Source organism: Geotrypetes seraphini, chromosome 7 (genome assembly GCF_902459505.1).
Source record: "Geotrypetes seraphini chromosome 7, aGeoSer1.1, whole genome shotgun sequence".
NCBI lineage: Eukaryota > Metazoa > Chordata > Amphibia > Gymnophiona > Dermophiidae > Geotrypetes > Geotrypetes seraphini.
In genome coordinates, this window is record NC_047090.1 from 43,724,486 (window position 1) to 43,744,874 (window position 20,389).

Genomic DNA, 20,389 nt, shown 5'->3' on the forward strand with positions numbered 1-20,389 from the left:
TCCCCCCCTTGAAGGCCTGCCTGCCTTTCCCCCCTTGAAGGCCTGTTCCCCCCCTTGAAGGCCTGCACCCCCTTGAAGGTCTGCACCCCCCCAAAGGCCTACACCCCCCCCGAAGGCCTGCACCCCCCTGAAGGCCTGCCTGCCCCCCTTGAAGGCCTGCACCCCTTGAAGGTCTGCACCCCCCCCGAAGGCCTGTCCCCCCCTTGAAGGCCTGCCTGCCTGTCACCCCCCTCCCCCTTGAAAGCCTGCTTGCCTGCCCGCCCGCCCCACCCTGAAGGCCTGATGCCCCGACCCACCCCGAAGGACCGCTCGCCCCCCTGGCCTCCCCGCACCACCTATGAACAGCCGCAGCAGGATCGCGAAGTCAGCGTCAGCGATCCCTGCGCTGCTTCCTGCGCCACGGTCCCGCCCCTCCTCTGACGTCAGAGGAGGGGCGGGATCGCGGCGAAGGAAGCAGCGCAGGGATGCTGACGCTGACTTCGCGATCCTGCTGCGGGCTGCTTCACAGGAGGTGCAGGAAGGTCAGTGGGGCGAGCGGTCCTTCGGGGGTGGCGGGGGACTGAACGGCAAGGCCGGGAACACCCCCTTAGGGCTGGTACCCGGGGCGGCCCGCCCCCCCCGCCCCCCCCCTAGGTACGCCACTGTTCTTATACAACCCACTTTAGAAAATGGCGCTTATAAACTAGAGACGCTAACGCATGCGCTCTGAGACAAACTATTTTATTGTTCTGATTGGACAAAAAGAACTTCTTTGACAAGTGAACAACAGAGTCAGTAAAATCATATGAATACTGACCAATCCATAGTAGTATTAAGGCCAAAAGAGTGCACACTATTAAGAAGGTGGATCCATCTTAACTCCTGCTGTTTGAGTCTTCTAACCCTATCACCACCACGTTGAATCATGGGCTCGTGGTCAATGGCTAAACAGTGGAGATCTTTGAAAGTATGTTTAAAAAGTGCACAATGTTCTACTATGACCTCTGAACTTCTATTACGTTTTAAATTTGATTTGTGTTCAGATATCCTAGTTTTTAAATCCCTTGTAGTCATGCCAACATACAGTAATTTGCATGGGCAAATGATGACATATACAATGAAAGTAGTTCTACAATTTGTAAAATGTCTGAGCACATATTGTTTATTGTTCTGTGGATTAGTGAATATCTTGGTCTGTAATGTGATGTCACAAATACTGCAAAATTGGACTTAACATCTCATAATATTAAAGGCCATTTTAAGTGCCAATTTTGCAGTATTTGTGACATCACATTACAGACCAAGATATTCACTAATCCACAGAACAATAAACAATATGTGCTCAGACATTTTACAAATTGTAGAACTACTTTCATTGTATATGTCATCATTTGCCCATGCAAATTACTGTATGTTGGCATGACTACAAGGGATTTACAACAATAATAATAAGAGATAAGAAAGAAAAGAACTACAATAATGACGGGAACAGGAGAGATGTGAAGGATACACAGTTCCTGTTCGCTGATTCTAGATTCAACGACCAGTGAGCCATAAACACATATGTCATGAACCCTATGCTTCATGAAACATGAAGGTTTTAAGGTCCTTCTTGAATTTCATAAGTGAGCTTTCCAAATAGCTGAGAGTATATCCTTAAATTTAACCTGATAAAGTCTTGATTCAAGGAATCCTTTAAACCATGAGAGTACTTTACCATGGATTCCTAAAGAACCCAAAAGTTCCAACAGTTTGCGGTGGTCTACTAAATCGAAAGCGCTACTCAAATCAAACTGAAGTACCAGCGCGTTGCTACCCTTGCTTAGAAGGCTGTTCAAATAATCCAATAATGTAGCTAATACCATCTCTGTACTATAGTGGGCTCTAAAACCTTATTGAGAATCATGTAACAAAGAATGGTATTCTAGATATTTTGTTAGTTGAATTTGCACCATCCCTTCCATGATCTTTGTGAAGAAAGGGATGGACGCTATCGGTCTATAGTTTTTGAATTCTGTCACTTTTTTCATCTCCACCATCTCTCTCAGGAGGGCATTCCAGGTAAAGAATTTTCTGATATTACTCCTAAATATAAAGATGCGCTAGAGTGACATCAGACACTGCCGTTAAAGCAGCAGGCTCTTCCTGACCCGACACACCTTTTATGCATCTTTTCAATGTATTTTTTGTATGCAGCTGACAGTTTTGTGAGCTGCAATATTATATTTTAAATAGAGTGAATGCAGGTTGATGTCAGATGTTGAAAAAATGGAGAGGGCTATGTGATCTTAATCTTTCTTCTTTTATCTGGATGGGGGGGGGGGTCAGAGGAAACAATATTTTTTCTATCCCTTTGTTAATAACTGGGAGTAGAACATATCAGGAAGGGGGGTCAGATTAGAGGTAATCGGTGCCTAGTAGATTATTCCTTAGTGATGCCCCTGGAATATCGAGGTTCAATGGGGACATCGAACGTCACCTTATTTGGGGGGAAAAAAGGAAATATTAACCCTTTATTTGACATTGTTGCTCAGAAGCAACATGTTCATGGGGAACAGGCCGAAAAATTGGAGCACATAGAGGTAAGTAAGGAGGATGTCCTCAAACAGATAGACAGGTTAAAATGCGGTAAATCACCGGGCCCGGACGGGATCCACCCAAGGGTTCTGAAGGAACTAAGACAAGAAATAGCGGGCACATTCCAGCATGTTTGCAACCTATCCTTGAAAACTGGTGAGGTACCAGAGGACTGGAAATTGGCGAATGTCACACCTATCTTCAAGAAGGGATCGAGGGGTGACCCCGGGAACTACAGGCTGGTGAGCCTGACTTCAATTATAGGGAAGATGGTGGAAGCTATGATCAAGGATGGCATTTGCGAGCACATCGAGAGGAATGGCCTACTGAGAATAAGCCAGCACGGATTCTGTAAGGGAAGGTCGTGCCTAACGAACCTTCTGTACTTCTTTGAGGGAATAAGCAGTCGGGTGGACAATGGGGAACCCATAGACATCATTTACCTCGATTTTCAAAAGGCTTTCGACAAGGTGCCAGTCCAGTGTTCCCTCTAAGCTGAGCAGGAGTCCTCCACCCACAGTCTCACCAATAGAGGGTGCTGTTTTACTGTCACATTTTTCAATTGTGAGGGACAGGCAAGTTCTGCAGGACTCCAGGGAACATACCTGTCCTTAGCGACTGAAAATATTCCACCCCCTAGTGGTAGCAATGCAGCTGGAGGACACCTGCTCAGCTTAGAGGGAACACTGCGCCCGGTGCCACATGAAAAGCTGCATAGGAAGCTGTGGAACCACGGGGTGGGAGGGGATGTGCACAGATGGATCAAGCACTGTTTGTTGGGTAGACTGCAGAGGGTCGGAGTGAAGGGCCAATATTCTGACTGGCGGGGAGTCACGAGCGGTGTGCCACAGGGATCGGTGCTGGGGCCGTTACTCTTCAACATATTTATCAATGACCTGGAAAAGGAGGCAAAGTGTGAGGTTATAAAATTTGCAGACGATACCAAACTGTGCGGTAGAGTTAGGTCCAGGGAGGAGTGTGAGGACCTGCAAAGGGACCTGGACAAGCTGGAAGACTGGGCAAACAAATGGCAAATGCGCTTTAACGTGGAAAAATGCAAGGTCATGCATATAGGGAAAAAGAACCCGTTGTTCAACTACAAATTGGGGGGGGGGCATTGTTGGGAGACAGTAGACTTGAGAGAGACTTGGGTGTGCTGGTGGATGCATCACTGAAGCCATCTGCACAGTGCGCAGCAGCCTCGAAAAAAGCCAACAGGATGCTGGGCATCATAAAGAGGGGCATAACAACCAGGACGCGGGAAGTCATCATGCCATTGTATCGAGCGATGGTGTGTCCACATCTGGAATACTGCGTTCAGTATTGGTCGCCACACCTCAAGAAGGACATGGCGGTACTTGAGAGAGTCCAAAGGAGAGCAACGAAACTGGTAAAAGGGCTGGAACACTGCCCATACGCCGAGAGGTTGGATAGGCTGGGGCTCTTCTCTCTGGAAAAAAGGAGGCTCAGGGGAGATATGATAGAGACCTTCAAGATCATGAGGGGCATAGAGAGGGTGGATAGGGATAGATTCTTCAGACTGAAGGGGACAACAAGTACGAGGGGGCATTCGGAGAAACTGAAGGGAGATAGGTTCAAAACAAATGCAAGGAAGTTTTTTTTCACCCAAAGGGTCGTGGACACTTGGAATGCGCTACCGGAGGAAGTGATCAGGCAGAGTACGGTACAGGGATTCAAACAGGGATTGGACGGATTCCTGAGGGATAAAGGGATCGTGGGATACTGAGAGAGGTGCTGGGATGTAACACAGGTATAGAAAGCTAACCAGGTAATAAGTATAGAAACCCAACAGGTCGTGCATGTGCAAGACCGGAGGGTTAGGACTACGATGGGAAGATAGGACTTCAATGAGAAACCAAGGTGGCAAGGGAGCCCCTTCTGGTGATTCAGACAGATCGTGACCTGTTTGGGCTGCCGCGGGAGCGGACTGCCGGGCAGGATGGACCCATGGTCTGACCCGGCGGAGGCACTGCTTATGTTCTTATGGCTCTTATGGGAGATCTGCATCTCCAAATGCCTGTTACCTTGGCACTGTTGCTCTCATTCAACATCAAATTAGGTAAAGCAGCCATTTCACCACCTGTGAAATAAATAAATAAAATTGCTAATTGTCAGAGAGTCTCAGCCTTAGTCTTGCCATAACAGTGCAGAATAGTGAGATCTTAGGGCCCCTTTTACCATTCATGGTAGCAATGCTGCTGCAGTAAATGTACTGAAGCCCATTCAATTCTTATGAGCTTTGGTGTATTTACTGTGACAGAATCACTACCGTGGCTTTGTAAAAGGGGTCCTTAATGCACTGTCTTTGTTGATTAAAACTCCAGTCCTGTGGATTTATTGAGAAAAATTATAGTGAATGCTTTAGTGATGTTGGTGTTGTTCCACCAAGAATCAGCTTGAGACCATCAATTCATTTCACCTAAGAAGCCAAACACAATTCTCTTCATAATTTTTTTTAGGCACATAATAGAGCTCTTATGCCATGTCCAAGATATAGGGGTCCTTTTATCAAGCCGCACTAGCGGGGTTAGCGCGTTGGACATTTCATCACGTGCTAACCCCTGCGGCCGGCTAAAAAACTAACGCCTGCTCAATGCAGGCGTTGGCGGCTAGCGCGGCAGGCAGTTTAATGCGCGGTATTACGCGTGTTAAACCCCTACCGCAGCTTGATAAAAGGACCCCATAGTCTTATGTTTTCTGTCATAATGTTAGGACATTGCCGTTCTTTGTTATTTAAAAGGTGAAGCTCTTGACATTTAATTCTGCCTCTTTCTCCGTCTCTCCTAACCAAGGATATGGGAGCTGGAGCGAACCGGCTAAAGCTTTGGCTAACAGGAACATCCCAGCTGTGGATCCCAACCTGGAATTTTACTGCTCACAGAAAATGGCCCATCAGGTAAAGTCAACAAAAGTACTCTCATCACTTTCTTACCACTAAATTGAGCTATTTCTTCATTTTTCTATAGGACTAAAGAATCTGACAATCCCCAATTGCAGAGTTCTTTTTATGAATCTTTAAACCTTAGAAAAATGGATTGTTATAATTATGTAGGTATTTTAATTTACTTAAAATATTTATACCCTGCTATTTCAAAGAATCAAAGCAAATTATAGTCCAAGAAGTTCTTGCATAGAATTGTAGAGTTTGTAGTGAGCCTGAAACAAGCATAAGAAGTCCTCTTTTAATAATAATAATAATAATAATAATAATAACTTTTATTCATATATACTGCCCTACCATAAGTTCTAAGCGGTTTACATCCAAGAAGACTGTACATACACAACATTTCAAAAGAGGAGACATCCAATCTCATTTTATCCATTTAAACTTCTTTTGTGTCCGTTGGTATCCCCAGCAAGTTCACTGTGTGTTATCTGTCATCTCTAGGGGGCTTTGTTATGCTTTGGCTGTAATTCTTCATATCATACAGAGGAAGTAGGATAGAAAATAGAGCAAGCAGTTCTTGACACTTTTTTCATTACATATACAGGCAGTTCCCGAGTTACAGACACCCGACTTAAGCGCATCTCATACTTAAGAATGTGATTACAGCTTTCACTTGATTTCACTGAGCAGTATTTACATTACATTAGGGATTTCTATTCCACCATTACCTTGCGGTTCAAGGCGGATTACAAAAGAGTTAAAGAGGGTGGATTACAAAAAGATATCTGGTCCTTAGCAGGGGGAAAAAAGGGTAGAGCAGGTTGTTTTGGGGGTTCGGGGGGCTAGAGGGAGGGAATGAGGAAGCTTGAGAAGTTAAGTCTTTTTCAGGGATTTCTTGAAGAGTAGAGTCTTTTCTTTTCTGAATGTTTTGTAGTCTGGGGTCGTTAACAGTATGTTGGAGATTGGGTTGTCTAGTTTTGCTGCTTGAGTGGCTAGGAGGCCATCGTATAGTTTTTTCCGATTGGAGGGTGTGTGAATGGGGTGTGAGTTTTCCTATGCCTGGTTGAGGTGGTTTGGATGAGGTGGTTGTTCAGGTAGGTTGGGCTGTCTCCGTTTAAAGTTTTAAATAGTAGACAATAGAATTTGAATAGTATTCTTGCTGGAATTGGAAGCCAGTTTGAGTTGAGGTAAGCCTCTGTGATGTGGTCGTGTTTCCTCAATGAGTAGATGAGTCTTAGTGCTGTGTTTTGAATTGTTTGTCGTTGTTTTGTTATTTCCAGTTGGGCATTGACTCCTACACTTCTCCTGCAGCAGGTTCAGGAATGGTGCATGTCCTTATTAAGAAGAGTGTGTGGCTGTGCATGCTGTACCTTAGAGGGTACAGCCTTCAAAGGCCCAGTGAATTATAGCAACACTCAAACCCTTTGTTTTAGAGGTTCTGCTGCAAAGATAAGTTCATAGTATTGCCTTCATGATTAAGATAACACTATGTTAAGATTTAATACCGTAATAAAAAAATACAATAGAAAAATCTTCAAAGTCTCTTTGAGAATCAATGATGACTGCAGCCAAGGAGGGTTAAGTTACCCTAATGGTAATCTGAGGATCCTCTAGAACTGAGGCTGAGTGTTGCTTTAATTCACTATTCCTTTGAAGGTTGTATGATTATGACTAATTGATTTTTCTAAGTAGCCATGCTAATATTAAAGAAGGGTACATTAGAGGGAACATTGGTAGGGGCAATACTTGACCCTTACAAGTTCTGAGTTCCATACAAATCCGACTTAAGAACAGCTTAAAAAATGTAACTCGTTCTTAACCTGGGGGTCTGCCTGCTTACAGCAACTCCCTTTTTGACAGACTGGTGATACAAATAACTATTGTTGGGTCTGTTTGGCAGGCTGCAAATACACTAACACAAAGAAATCCTAGCAGACACAGAAATATTTGTATTTATATAGGCTGGGACTGACTAGCAGCCTACTCATAGTAGCAGTTTTTTAGGTAATCATTCTCTGCTACCAATGTGTTAGGGTTAAATTTTCCTTAATCTGTTCTGTTCCCTCCTTGTGACCGATAATGTGGAAGCTATGTGGTCTACTTTGAAATCTACCCTACACGTAGCAACAAACCGCTACATAAAATCAGTAAGTAAACGGCGAAGAAACAATAAACCCCAATGGTTCACCGCAGAGATCTCAGACCTCGTAAAAGAAAAGAAATGAGCATTTATTGCCTACAAACACTCGCAGAAAAGGGAGGACAAAAGAGAATATATGGCCAGGTCTACAGCTGTCAAAGCGGCAGTCAGAGAAGCCAAGCTTCGAGTTGAAGAAAACCTAGCAAAGAACATTAAGAAAGGGGACAAATCCTTCTTTAGGTATATTAGCGACACAAAGAGAAATACAGATGGGATAGTACGCCTCAAAAAACCAGACGGAAATTACGTAGAATCAGATTCAGATAAAGCTGAACTACTAAATGAATACTTCTGCTCAGTCTTCACCTGCGAGGCTCCGGGGTCCGGTCCACGGTTGCAGGCTAAGCAAAGCTCGGAAGACCCGTTTTGGAATTTCGAGTTTACTCCAGGGGATATCTACGGCGAATATCAAGACTCAAGGTGAACAAAGCCATGGGACCGGACAATCTACACCCCAGAGTGCTCAGGGAGCTGTGTGACGTCCTAGCGGAACCGTTATCCGTACTCTTCAATCTCTCCCTGAGCATGGGAAGAGTCCCCTTGGACTGAAAAACAGCTAATGTCGTTCCTCTGTACAAAAAGGGGTGCAGGGCAGAGGCTGCGAATTACAGACCGGTGAGTCTCACATCAATAGTAAGTAAACTCATGGAAACACTAATCAAACGCAAATTAGACACGATCCTGGATGAGGAGAATCTACGAGATCCCCACCAACATGGTTTCACCAAGGGTAGGTCCTGCCAATCCAATCTTATCAGCTTCTTTGACTGGGTGACAAGAAAGCTGGATCTAGGAGAGTGCCTGGACGTCGTGTACTTGGACCTTAGTAAAGCTTTTGATAGCGTCCCCATTGCAGGTTATTGAGCAAGATGAAATCGATGGGATTAGGTGAAACACTAACCGCATGGGTTAATGATTGGCTAAGTGGTAGACTTCAGAGGGTGGTGGTTAACGGTACCCTCTCTAGAACATCGGAGGTGAGCAGCGGAGTGCCGCAGGGCTCAGTTTTGGGCCCGATCCTTTTCAACAAATTCATAAGAGACCTGACCCAGGGGCTTCAAGGTAAATGCCATTGTACAGAACCATGGTGAGGCCTCATCTGGAGTACTGCGTACAATTCTGGAGGCCACATTACTGTAAGGATGTACTGAGAGTTGAATCGGTTCAGCGAATGGCCACCAGGTTGGTCTCGGGGCTCAAGGATAAAATTTTCAAGTTTCAAGTTTATTAATATGTTTGATGAATCACTTATTAAAATTACTAAGCAATGTACAAAAATCAATATAGAGAATAATATAAAGAAACTAACATTTTAACAATATACTTTCATAGAATACAAACATGAGTCGGGAGGGAAAGAGTAAAAGTTACAATTTTCAATTTTTGGTAGAAAAATGGAAAAAACAAGAAGGTAGGGGGTAGTTAAACCATGGCACGATTTGAAACCTCACTAAAAAATTTAAATATTAAAAGCATCTTTAAACAGATATGATTTTAAAATTTTTTTGAATATTGTGACATCTTTTTTTCGTTTCTAATGTATTGTGGCAGGGCGTTCCACCATTGAGGTCCCATCACAGAGAACATGTCAGATCTTCTTGTTCCTATTATTTTCAGAGAAGGAACTGAGAGAAGATTTTGGCCAGATGAACGAAGTGGGCGTTGAGTACTGTGTGGTATTAATAATCTAGATATAAATTAGGATATCTCGTATGAAGAAAGGCTGAACAAATTGCGGCTATGCTCTCTCGAAGAACGTAGAGAGAGGGGAGACATGATTGAGACGTTTAAGTACATCACTGGTCGCATCGAGGTAGAAGATGATATTTTCTTTCTTAGAGGACCCTCGGCCATAAGGGGGCATCCGCTGAAAATAAAGGGCAGGAAGTTTCATGGCGACACCAGGAAGTACTTCTTCACCGAAAGAGTGGTTGACAATTGGAATGAGCTTCCGGTACAGGTGATCGAGGCCAGCAGCATGCCAGATTTTAAGAACACATGGGATGCTCATGTCAGGTCTCTTAAGAGGGGATGGGTCATCAGAGTGCGATCTCTCAAAGGGTAGCTAGGGGGGTGGGTCAATAGAGTGGGCAGACTTGATGGGCCTTGGCCCTTTTCTGCCATCGCTTTCTATGTTTCTATGTTTCTTACAAGTATGTTTTACCTCAGAGGGGATGTAGTTAGCAGATATGCAGCTTGAAAATTAAATGTTCATTTAAGAAATTGATAAAATTACAGTGATGAATTACAGTACAGATGGTTAATGTGTAACTGGATGATAGTCCTATTAGGCACTCAATAATATCAATCAATCAAAGATTTTTCAAACTATTATTAAAATTTATATCATGCTTTATGAAGCAGCTTATAAATACTTTTAAAAGACACAAGGGGATCAGAATGCCACTTGTCTGCTTGTTGGTTACTGCAGTACAATGTGGCAGCACTCGTCACTGGCTCACCCAAATGTGTCCTCTGTTCTATTCTAATCTCTTTTATTCTTTTTTATATTCTTCACAGTTTCTAATTCTAATTTTTCATACTGTTTCTGTGTGCTCTTTAATAAATAAATAAATGTTAATATCTTTAAAGTCATTTCCAAAATCTCAGTTCATTTAATTTTTATCTCTTCCATATGTTTTCTCAGTCATTTCAATAATTTATCATTCTTTCTGATTCATTTTCAAGTAATATACTAAACATTTCTTATCCCCTAGATAACTTAGCTTTGTTAATGCAATGTCGCTGTTACACTACGCCCCACCATTGCGTTTCGTATCTTCCTCAGGACGGGGGAAGTGCCTTAACAACTACATTTCATTCATTCGCTTCCTCACACTGCTTACAATATGTCATCTAAATGGATGATAAACAGCAATATCTTTACACAGGCTTGACAGCAAATCTAGGTCCTACATTATAAGCTACTCCCTGTTTATAAATCTATCAACAAGTATTCGTGTGTCTACATAAGAACATAAGAATTGCCACTGCTGAGTCAGACCAGTGGTCCATCATGCCCAGCAGTCCGCTCATGCGGCGGCCCTCTGGTCTAAGACCAGCACCCTAACTGAGACTAGCCCTACCAGCGCACGTTCTTGTTCAACAGAAATTTGTCTAACTTTGTCTTGAATCCTTGGAGGGTGTTTTCCCCTATAACAGTCCCTGGAAGGGCGTTCCAGCTTTCTATCACTCTCTGGGTGAAGAAGAACTTCCTTACGTTTGTACGGAATCTATCCCCTTTCAACTTTAGAGAGTGCCCTCTTGTTCTCCCTATCTTGGAGAGGGTGAACAACCGGTCCTTATCTACTAAGTCTATCCCCTTCAGTACCTTGAATGTTTCGATCATGTCCCCTCTCAATCTCTTCTGTTCTGTTCAGTTTGTCAGCAATTGCTTTGTCCTCCTTTAGTGCTCCCTTTATTCCATGGTCATCCAACGGTCCCACCACTTCCTTTGCGGGTCGTTTCCCCTTAATATATCGAAAGAATGACTTGAACTTCTTCGCCTCCTTGGCTATTTTTTCCTCATAGTCTCTTTTGGTCCCTTTTACCGCCTTATGGCACCTGCTTTGATGTTGTTTGTGCTTGTTCCAGTTTTATCCGTTTTTGACCTTTTCCATTCCTTAAATGAAGTTTTCTTGTCTCTGATCGCTCCCTTCACCTCTACAGTGAGCCACGCCGGTTCTTTGTTCTTTTTCCTCTTGGATCCCTTGTTGATACGCAGTATATATATATATTGCACCTCGGTGACTGTGTCTTTAAAAAGGGACCAAGCTTGCTCTAGCGTTTTTACAGTGCTTATCCTCTTCTTAATCTTCTTCACTACCATGAGTCTCATCCCTTCGTAATTCCCTTTTCGGAAGTTCAGTGCCGTGGCTGTCATTTTGGACCGATATTTCTCCCCTGCGTCCAGATCAAAGCGGATCATATTGTGATCACTGCTTCCCAGCGTCCTTTCTACTTCTACATCTACATCTTGTGCTGGTCCTCGCAGGCCATTTAGAATTAAGTCCAGAATTGCATTTCCTCTAATATTTTCCTTGACAAGTTGTTCCAGGAAGCAATCGCCGACAGCATCCAAGAACTTGGTCTCTCTAATGCAGCCGGAGATGCCTAGGTTCCAGTCTATTCCCGGATAGTTGAAGTCATCCATGATAACTGTGTTGCCTCCCTTGCAGTTGCGTTTAATCTCGTCTGTCATTTCTCCATCAATTTCTTTGGCCTGCCCTGGGGGTCGGTAGTAGATGCCGATCTTCGTTTCCAGGCCATTTGTTCCTGGAATTTTGACCCATAGAGACTCTAACTTATCCGTCAGTTGTGGCGTGTTCTCTCTAGCAGATTTAATTTCCTCTTTGACGTATATGGCAACGCCCCCACCTTTTTGAGCCACTCTGTCTCTGCGGTATAGTTTGTATCCCGGTAGCACAGTGTCCCAGACGTTTTCCTCAGTCCACCAGTTCCTCAGTTTTTGTGCTCATTAACTTAGATCTACAATATTAATTTAAAATTGTGTGCTAGAAATATGTCTGTCTGTCTTTCTTTCTTTCTGTGTCTCTCCCTGCCCCTGCCTCTTTCTTCCTTTCTTTGTCTCTCTCCCTCCCACTGTCTGTCTTTCTGTCTGTCTCTCTCCTTGGCCCCTTTTGTCTGTCTTTCTTTCTGCCTCCCTGCCTGCTGTCTTTCTTTGCGTCTGTCTTTCATTCTCATGCACTGCCTATCTTTCTGTCTCTCTCCATGTCCCCCTTCTGTCTCACCCCCCAAAGAAAACCAAGATTGCTCCCTGGCCCCCTTTCCCTTTCCCCCCTCCCCCCATTTCCCTGTGCAGCAGCAGCATTCCCTCTTCTCTGTGTAGCAGCAACAGCATTCCCCCATTCCCTGTGCAACAGCATTCCCCCTTTCCCTGTGCAGCAGCAGCATTCCCCTCCTTCCCTATGTAGCAGCAGCATTCCCCCCCTTCCCTGTGCACCCACCCCATGCCTGCTCCCCCTGTTCCCTTCCTTTTCTCTCCCCCATCCAGCAGCACCCCTTTCCTGCTCTCCCTGTGCATACGCCCCGCAAAAATCTACTTGCCTCAAAGAAAAGCGCTGCACCGTGCTGTTTCTGGCCTCGGTGTCTTCTCTCCACTGCGGCCCGCCCTAGCAGAAACAGGAAGTTGTCAGAGGGTGGGCCGCAGTGGAGAGAGGACGGCAAGGCCAGTGGCAGCATAGTGCAGCGCTTTTCAGTTAAACGCTGCGAGCGGGTGAGCAGGCGAGAGGGAGGAGGGGGAGAAATAGATGCTGGCAGGGGTGCCTGTGCCTCCCATTCCGAATCAGCGGCGGCAGCAGTTTCTCTGGCGGTGAGTCAGGGGAGGAGGGGAGTGGCCAGAGTGTTCCCTGCCGCCGGGTTCTAAAATAGAATCTGGCCACGGATCAGAAAACACAGCGGCAGGGAACACAAAACCCTAAGTGCGCATGCGTGCTTAGGGTTTTATTATATAGGGTATTACCAAATGTCTTTAATAGGCCTTCAGCTGCACAGCAGCCTGCTCTTTTCAGAGGAAAAGAAGCCCCCCCTTGAGCTTCTCTGACTTAGTTCTTATATACCCTAAACTACATAATAGATCTGAATGGAAAGTTCCCAATCCTCCTGTTCATGTGTATAGGGTACAGCTGATGATGCATACTTACTGGGGGGGGGGGGTGTGAAGAGAAGAAAACACACACACACATGACCTTTCTCATTGCCCTGGTTTGATTCTATCACTAAAAAACCCCTTTCTTCAGGTACTCATTGATCCAGCTTATAGAGGCCACCATGGCTTCCCAGGACTCATTACCTTCTCTGGGTCATTGTGACTAGAGAACGACAAGGGAAAAAAAATCTGTCCCCGTCACTGCACCATCTCCTTCACCGTCCTGTCACCGCCATCCCCTTCACCGTCCTGTCACCAAGCTTATATCCTCTTGATTCACAAACAATTTCTCTAGGATAAATATCAAACATGTATCTTCAACATCTGTCCAGATCCTCTGCTGTTTTCTAAAAAAAATCTCTTTTGGCCTCTGTGTTCCTAAATCAAAGCACATGGAAAAAATATATATATATATTGCATACTAAGGGGGTCTTTTACTAAGGTGCACTAGCCGATTTCATGCGCGTTAGCATTTAGTGCACGCTAACTTGGCTGGCGCGCCTTAGTAAAAGACTCCTTAATCTTTCTTGGGAGGGTATAAAGAGGACTCCTTTAGAAAAGCAGGTCTACTTTTGAGCATGAAATGGGCGCTAGGTAGATGTGAGATAGATGGATGCAACTTAGGCATCACTTAGGTACGCCAGAGGCATCTGCATATAAGTGCCTGGGGCTTCTATTTTTGGGGGTATAGAGGATATTAAGGTCAAAAGATGTTTAATAATGCATTACCTAAACAAAGCACATGAAAAAAATATATATACTGTATATTGCATAGTAAACCTTCTATTTTGGAGGGTAAAGAGGATTCCTCTTTGATAATAATAGAAAAAGATGTTTAATAATGAATTCCTCAAGCAGAGCACATTAAATATACTGTATATAGCATACTAAACCTCATTCCCAAAAGGCTAAGAAAATAAGAAGAGAATCTCTACTCACAATGGCTGTGGTTCAGAACAAGTGGACATGTCTGATGCACAAGATTGGCATCATTAATATGCACCTAGATGGCACTAGGGATTTGAACCTACCACCTTGGGAAAATGGAAGAAGTGCCTTTAACCACTGAGCCACAGGAGGTTTCTTTTAGGCAGGTGTTCCTGCCATGTGAAATGATACCTTAGGAAATCGTAGCCTTCTCAGGAGAAAAAAATAAGTTTCCCTCTGAATCCTGAAAACGACAGAGTGCAAATGTAAATGGCAAAGTCCACAACCCATACTCTCTTATGAGACCAAAAAGAAGCTGTTAAAGTATTGGGAGTGGGTTTGCACCCATGACCTGTATTATTTTTTTGTGACATTCTGCCATCTAGGTGCATATTGATGATGTCACAATGATGTCAAGATTGCGCATCAAGACATGTCCACTTGCTCTGAACCACAGCCACTATGAGTAGAGATTCTCTTCTTATTTTCTTAGCCTTTTGGGAATGAGGTTTAGTATGCTATATATATTTAATGTGCTTTGCTTGAGTAATGCATTATTAAACATCTTTTTCTATTATTATCAAAGAAGATCCTCTTTACCCCCCAAAACAGAAGTGACCTTAATATCAAACTGGAGTTCTTTATACCCTCCAAAATAGAAGCCCCATTCACCTCTGGCACAGGTACAGTGAGTTTTAGGGAAGTTTTGGAGGGCTCACCATATAATGTCCTGGGGGTATGGTGAAATGTGTACCTGGTACCCTTAATGTGAAGTTTTATGGTGTCTAATGCCACTTATGGCGTTAGCCATGCCTACAGTGGAGTTAGATGCCATAATGTGCCTATGGAGGCACGATTCTGGTGCCTATTTTTAATGAAAAATGTCATTTTCACTGAGCTTGTGCTCTTAAAAAACCACCGTCGTTTAGAGTCTAGACCTGAGTGTATTTTCGTACTGTATGTGATATGGTATATACAGTATACTTAGACTTTAGTATGCTTATGGTTGCATTTTGCATCTGTCATAAATCAGTTTTTAGTCTCATTTTATTTTGTTTCCTATTTGTTTTTCTCTAGGGCTGCAGCAGTGAAATGGGTTATATGTTATGGAATAATTCAGTTTCTTGGAAACCAGAGGTAAGAGCTACTTTATTCTGAAACAGAGCTCCTTAGAAAACATTGGTGTTAACAGAACACAGAAATAAATGTAACTGTATTAGATTTCAAAATGTTCATCTTAGCTGTTTATAATTATCATGTATGGGGGAAATCCCTATGTAGTTCCACTTGCCTATGAAAAATAAACAAGACAAACATTATCTTATGACCATAAGAACTTAAGTGACCAAGTTCTTATGTGCATCCATTTAAAACGACATGGGTGATGTTATTGATATTTTCCATGATGTGTTTAACCTAAAACAACACAAAAACTCCCCCAATTTCTCCCCATATCATCAATACTGTGTTTCCCTGAAAATAAGGCAGGGTCTCATATTAATTTGTGCTCCAAAAAAATGCACTAGGGCTTATTTGGGGGGAAACATGGTATCTACCCCTGACATTTGCCATGTTTAGAAGCCAGGATACCTTGTACCAAAGCATGACACCAAAAAGCCTTCAAAGACTACCTCCAGAACTACACTATCACCTATCTGCCAGTAGTAATGGCATTTTACCCATCACATTATTTTCCAAGACAATGTAAACTGAAAATGAGTGTCCTGACTAGGATAGGAACCACATCATCAGCAAGAAAACACTGTACAGTTAAACTTATTCCTTCTTCCCATCCCTTTGTACACCACAACCCCACCTACCCTCCCAACGTGAGCCTTACCTATATCTCCAAAGCCTTCCCTCTGCCGCGTCACTGAAATTCTGTAACTTCATCCAGCTTGTTTGATGCAGAATAAATTCAAATAGCATTAACTTAGCAAAAGAATAAAAGTAATTGTTTGCTTCTTTTCTATAGGCTTTTACTGTAATTGCCATTTTAATGCAATGAGGTTTTCACTGGCAACAGCTTCTTCACGGCCTTCCTCACCGGGGCCTTCCCTCTGCTGCATCACTTCAGTGACGTGGCAGAGGGAAGGCTTCAGAGGCATGTAGGGAGGGTCAGTGGAGTTCCAGTGCACAAAGGGATGGAAGGGAGGGATCTTAACTAGGGCTTATTTTTGGGGTAGAGCTTATATTAGGACCTACCCTGAAAATCATGCTAGGGCTTATGTTTGGGGTAGGTCTTATTTTCAGGGAAACACAGTAGTGCACAATATTGTTTAATAATATGCATGATTTATCAGTAGATGATCACAGGTTAGCTCTTTCAAACCATAGTTAAGCATACTGGGAGTCAACATGGAAGAGTGTTTTTACTTCACAACACATTTTCTATGGAATTCCCTTTTGAATCCACTTTCTGCTAATTAAATACAACTAAAGAGTTATTTTTTTGGGCCTGGCATTTGGGGTTATGTTGTTAATCCCCTCAAACTGTCTTTAAAGCCTTATTGTTGGTACTCCTGTATGCAGGACACAGATGAGCATTTTCAATAGGACGTCCAAGTCCGACTTTAGCTGTTTTCACAAAAGCATTCAAAAACTGGGCGGAGAAAATTTCCATTTTTGGACCCACAATAAGTCTTTTTTTTTTTTTTTTAAATGGCCCATATAGATGTTTTGTTCAGCTAGACATTTAATTTTTATGCCATTATTGGAAAAAAAAAAAAGTACAAATTAAAAGCTCTCCAAAACAAGCATTTGCATGTAGGAGGGACTAGCATTTTTAATGGACTAGCCACATAGACATGCCAGAGGAGCAGTGGGGCAACCTAGGGGGCACTGCTGTGACCTTCACATGAAGGGTGATAGGTACACATCTCACCATAGCCCCCTCACATTATATGGTGAACCCTCCAAAACTCCCCTAAAACCTACCTGTCTACCACCCGAATAGCCCTTATGCCTGCATGTGTTACCTATATGGCAATACAGTGAGTAGGTTTTTGGTGAGCTCACACTTTCCATCACAAGTCCACTAGGCTACTCCAGAGACCTGCTTACAGCTCTAGTAAGACTGTCCATAGTATCTGCAGCATTCAGAGACAGATAAGTACTGTTTAATGTAGATATTTGGAGGGGGGAGGGGACCATATTTTCATCCCTCCAATGGGTAACTTATTTAAAATTCTTATATCCCCTGTTATGTACAAATCTAGGTGGCTATAGGCACAGTCTAAATATGTGGAGGAGTGGCTTAGTGGTTGCAGGTTCAAGCCCAGCACTGCTCCTTGTGACCCTGGGTAGGTCACTTAACACTCCATTGCCCAGGTATATTAGTCAGATTGTGAGCCCACCGGGACAGTTAGGAAAAAATACTTGAGTACCCGAATGTAAACTGCTTAGGCTACAAGACATGTATAAATACTAAAAATAAATAAATTTAGCTTGGGTATGATGAGATATGTTTTATTACTCAGACATTTGTAAAAATTTGCTAATGCAGTGGCATTTGTCTGGCAGGAGCCACTTATGCTGGCACGGATTAAGGTTAAAAGTACACATACCGTTTAAGCACAAGATGTGATGGCATCTGGTTGGTGTTGTATGGTTAGACTAGTTTAGTTCTAGTCCCCACTTTTCCGTTTATACACTGATTCCCTGATGAAGCATTGGGTGAAATGGGTCCTGGTGGAATTGGGATTCTCCAACCAAAGAAGTTAAGTTATTATGATGAAATATTGTTGTCATTTTGATCACATTAATTTGTGTATAAATGCAAAAGAGGATTTTTTTTTATGACCGATGATTATCATGATGTTTCTTTCAATTGATCAGCCTTGGCTGATTTGAAACGACATAATAGTCGTCTGAGGTCTTTTTTTTGTCTGTGTATGAAACGATATACAGTCGTGGCTTAAATTGTTATAGCAAGTTTAATGTGATCCCATTTGGGAATAACTTTTTTACAGCTCTACTCTGAATGTTTATCTTTTGAGGATAAATATAGCATCAGGATATCTATAAACAATGTAGGGCCACTGTAATATCTTTGTTTACCTAGTTCTTACTGAATGTTCCCTTCTGTGTGTTTACACATGCACTTTTATAATTGAAATCCGTCTTCCCTTTGAGCTATTTTTGAATTATAGGGTATGTGAGAATACCTGATTTTCAGGAAACTTATTTTTATTGTATCCAGTGGCGTACCTAGCATTGTGACACCCAGGGCCCATACTTTCTATAGTATATGAAAAACATGAGTAGTGAAGACACAGAAGGACTGCGAAGACCTGCAATGTGACATAAACACGCTTGAGAAATGGGCCGCAACACAGCAAATGAGTTTTAACGTGGATAAGTGTAAGGTGATGCAAGTTGGTAACAAAAATCTTATACACGAATTCAGGATGTCCGGTGCAGTACTCAGAAGGACCCACCCAGGAAAGAGACTTGGGAGTACTGGTAGACAAGTTAATGAAGCCGTCCATGCAATGTGCGGCGGCAGCGAATAGGGCAAACAGAATGCTAGGAATGATTAGGAAGGGGATCGGAGAAGGTTATCATGCCACTGTACCGGGCCATGATACACCCCCACCTGGAATCCTGCGTCCAGCACTGGTCACCATACATGAAGGAGGACATAGTACTACTCGAAAGGGTCCACAGAAGAGCGACTAAAATGGAGTTAGCGTACAGTGAGAGAGGAGACTGAGAGGAGACATGATTGAAACATTCAAGATAATGAAGGGAATAGACTTAATAGATAAAAACAGATTGTTCGCCTTCTCCAAGGTAGAGAGAATGAGAGGGCACTCTCTAAATTCTGTACAAATGTAAGGAAGTTCTTTTTCACCCAGAGAGTGGAAGAAATCTGGAACGCTCTTCCAGAGACTGTTATAGGGGAAAACAAAGTTAGACAAGTTCCTGCTGAACCAGAACGTACGCAGGTAAGGCTAGACTCAGTTAGGACCGCTGCGTGAGTGGGCTGCTGGGCACGATGGACCACTGGTCTGACCTAGCAGCAGCAATTCTTATGTTCTTATGAGTTTTAGTAACAATCCACAAGAAGCGTGTACCTAGGAAAAGGCAACATCTTACATACTGTAGTGAGCAGTAGAACATCAATACACCCATTGTAAAACTAAACAAACCAGACTAGTACAGATTGATCCTGCACAGTCAATGCTAACAGAGAACCATGTTTTTTGTACATACAGAACGCAGAAATCACTTTCGCCCAGTAAGGAATATGTAATCACAAACTACTCCCCTCCCCACACACACTCTCTACAAAATTGTAGTGAGCTTTTTAGCACTGGCCACAGTATAACAGCTTTGAAGCTCATAGAATTCCTATGAGCGCTGGAGCTAATATCGCCACGGTTGGCAATAAAAAAGCTTGCCTCTGCCCCTTCTCTTCTCCCTGCTTCCATAAAGTGAGGGCCAATTTGAGTCCAAAAGGGGTGAAGGAGAGCCAACAAATTTGTTCCTACTTTGGGCCATGACACCAATAACGTTTCTCGTCACTTATTCCTACCAGAACATCTGGCCTTGATCACACATGCAGAACACATATCAACCCTATGCAAATACAGGAAAATATATTAAAAGTCCTAATATACACAAACAAAACCCTAATGCCAGACTCTGCATGCACGTAGTACAACACCAGAGAAATAAAAACAATGAATTGACAGCATATGTAAATTCTCAAAACCAACATATTTCAATCATTAAGTTGACAATAAAATCATTTTTCCTACCTCTTTTGTCCATCTCTCTCTTTCCTTTTCTCCCTTTTTGTGGTCTGAAAATCTCCTCTTCTCGCCTTCTCTTTCCTCTTCCACCTCCTATTGCCTTTCATGGTCTGGCATTTCTGTCTTCCCCTTCCCTTCCTTGCCCTAGAGGTCTGGCATCTTTCTTTTTTCCCTCTCCATCCCCTTGGTCCAGCATTTCTCTAATGCCACTCCCCCCTCCCGCGATCCCCCAGCGACCCGACCCCCCTGTGTTCCTCCCCTCCTCAAGATCTGGTAAGGCAGCTGCTCTTTCAACCTTCGGGCTGCCGGCAGTGTCATTTGTTCAAGCCAGGCTGGAAGACTTGAACATCGAGGCCAAAAGAATTGCCTGA

At 43.2% G+C, this 20,389-nt stretch overlaps 1 protein-coding gene across 1 annotated transcript in view; it reads left to right on the forward strand.

Moving 5' to 3' along the window:
• The window catches only part of B4GALNT3 (beta-1,4-N-acetyl-galactosaminyltransferase 3), a 251,193-nt gene that overhangs the window by 69,055 nt on the left and 161,749 nt on the right, over window positions 1–20,389 (forward strand). The window contains exons 3-4 of the mRNA XM_033951856.1: window positions 5,370–5,473; window positions 15,337–15,396. Of these exons, the coding sequence (XP_033807747.1) occupies window positions 5,370–5,473; window positions 15,337–15,396 (164 nt within the window). The remainder of the gene's footprint in view (window positions 1–5,369; window positions 5,474–15,336; window positions 15,397–20,389) is intronic.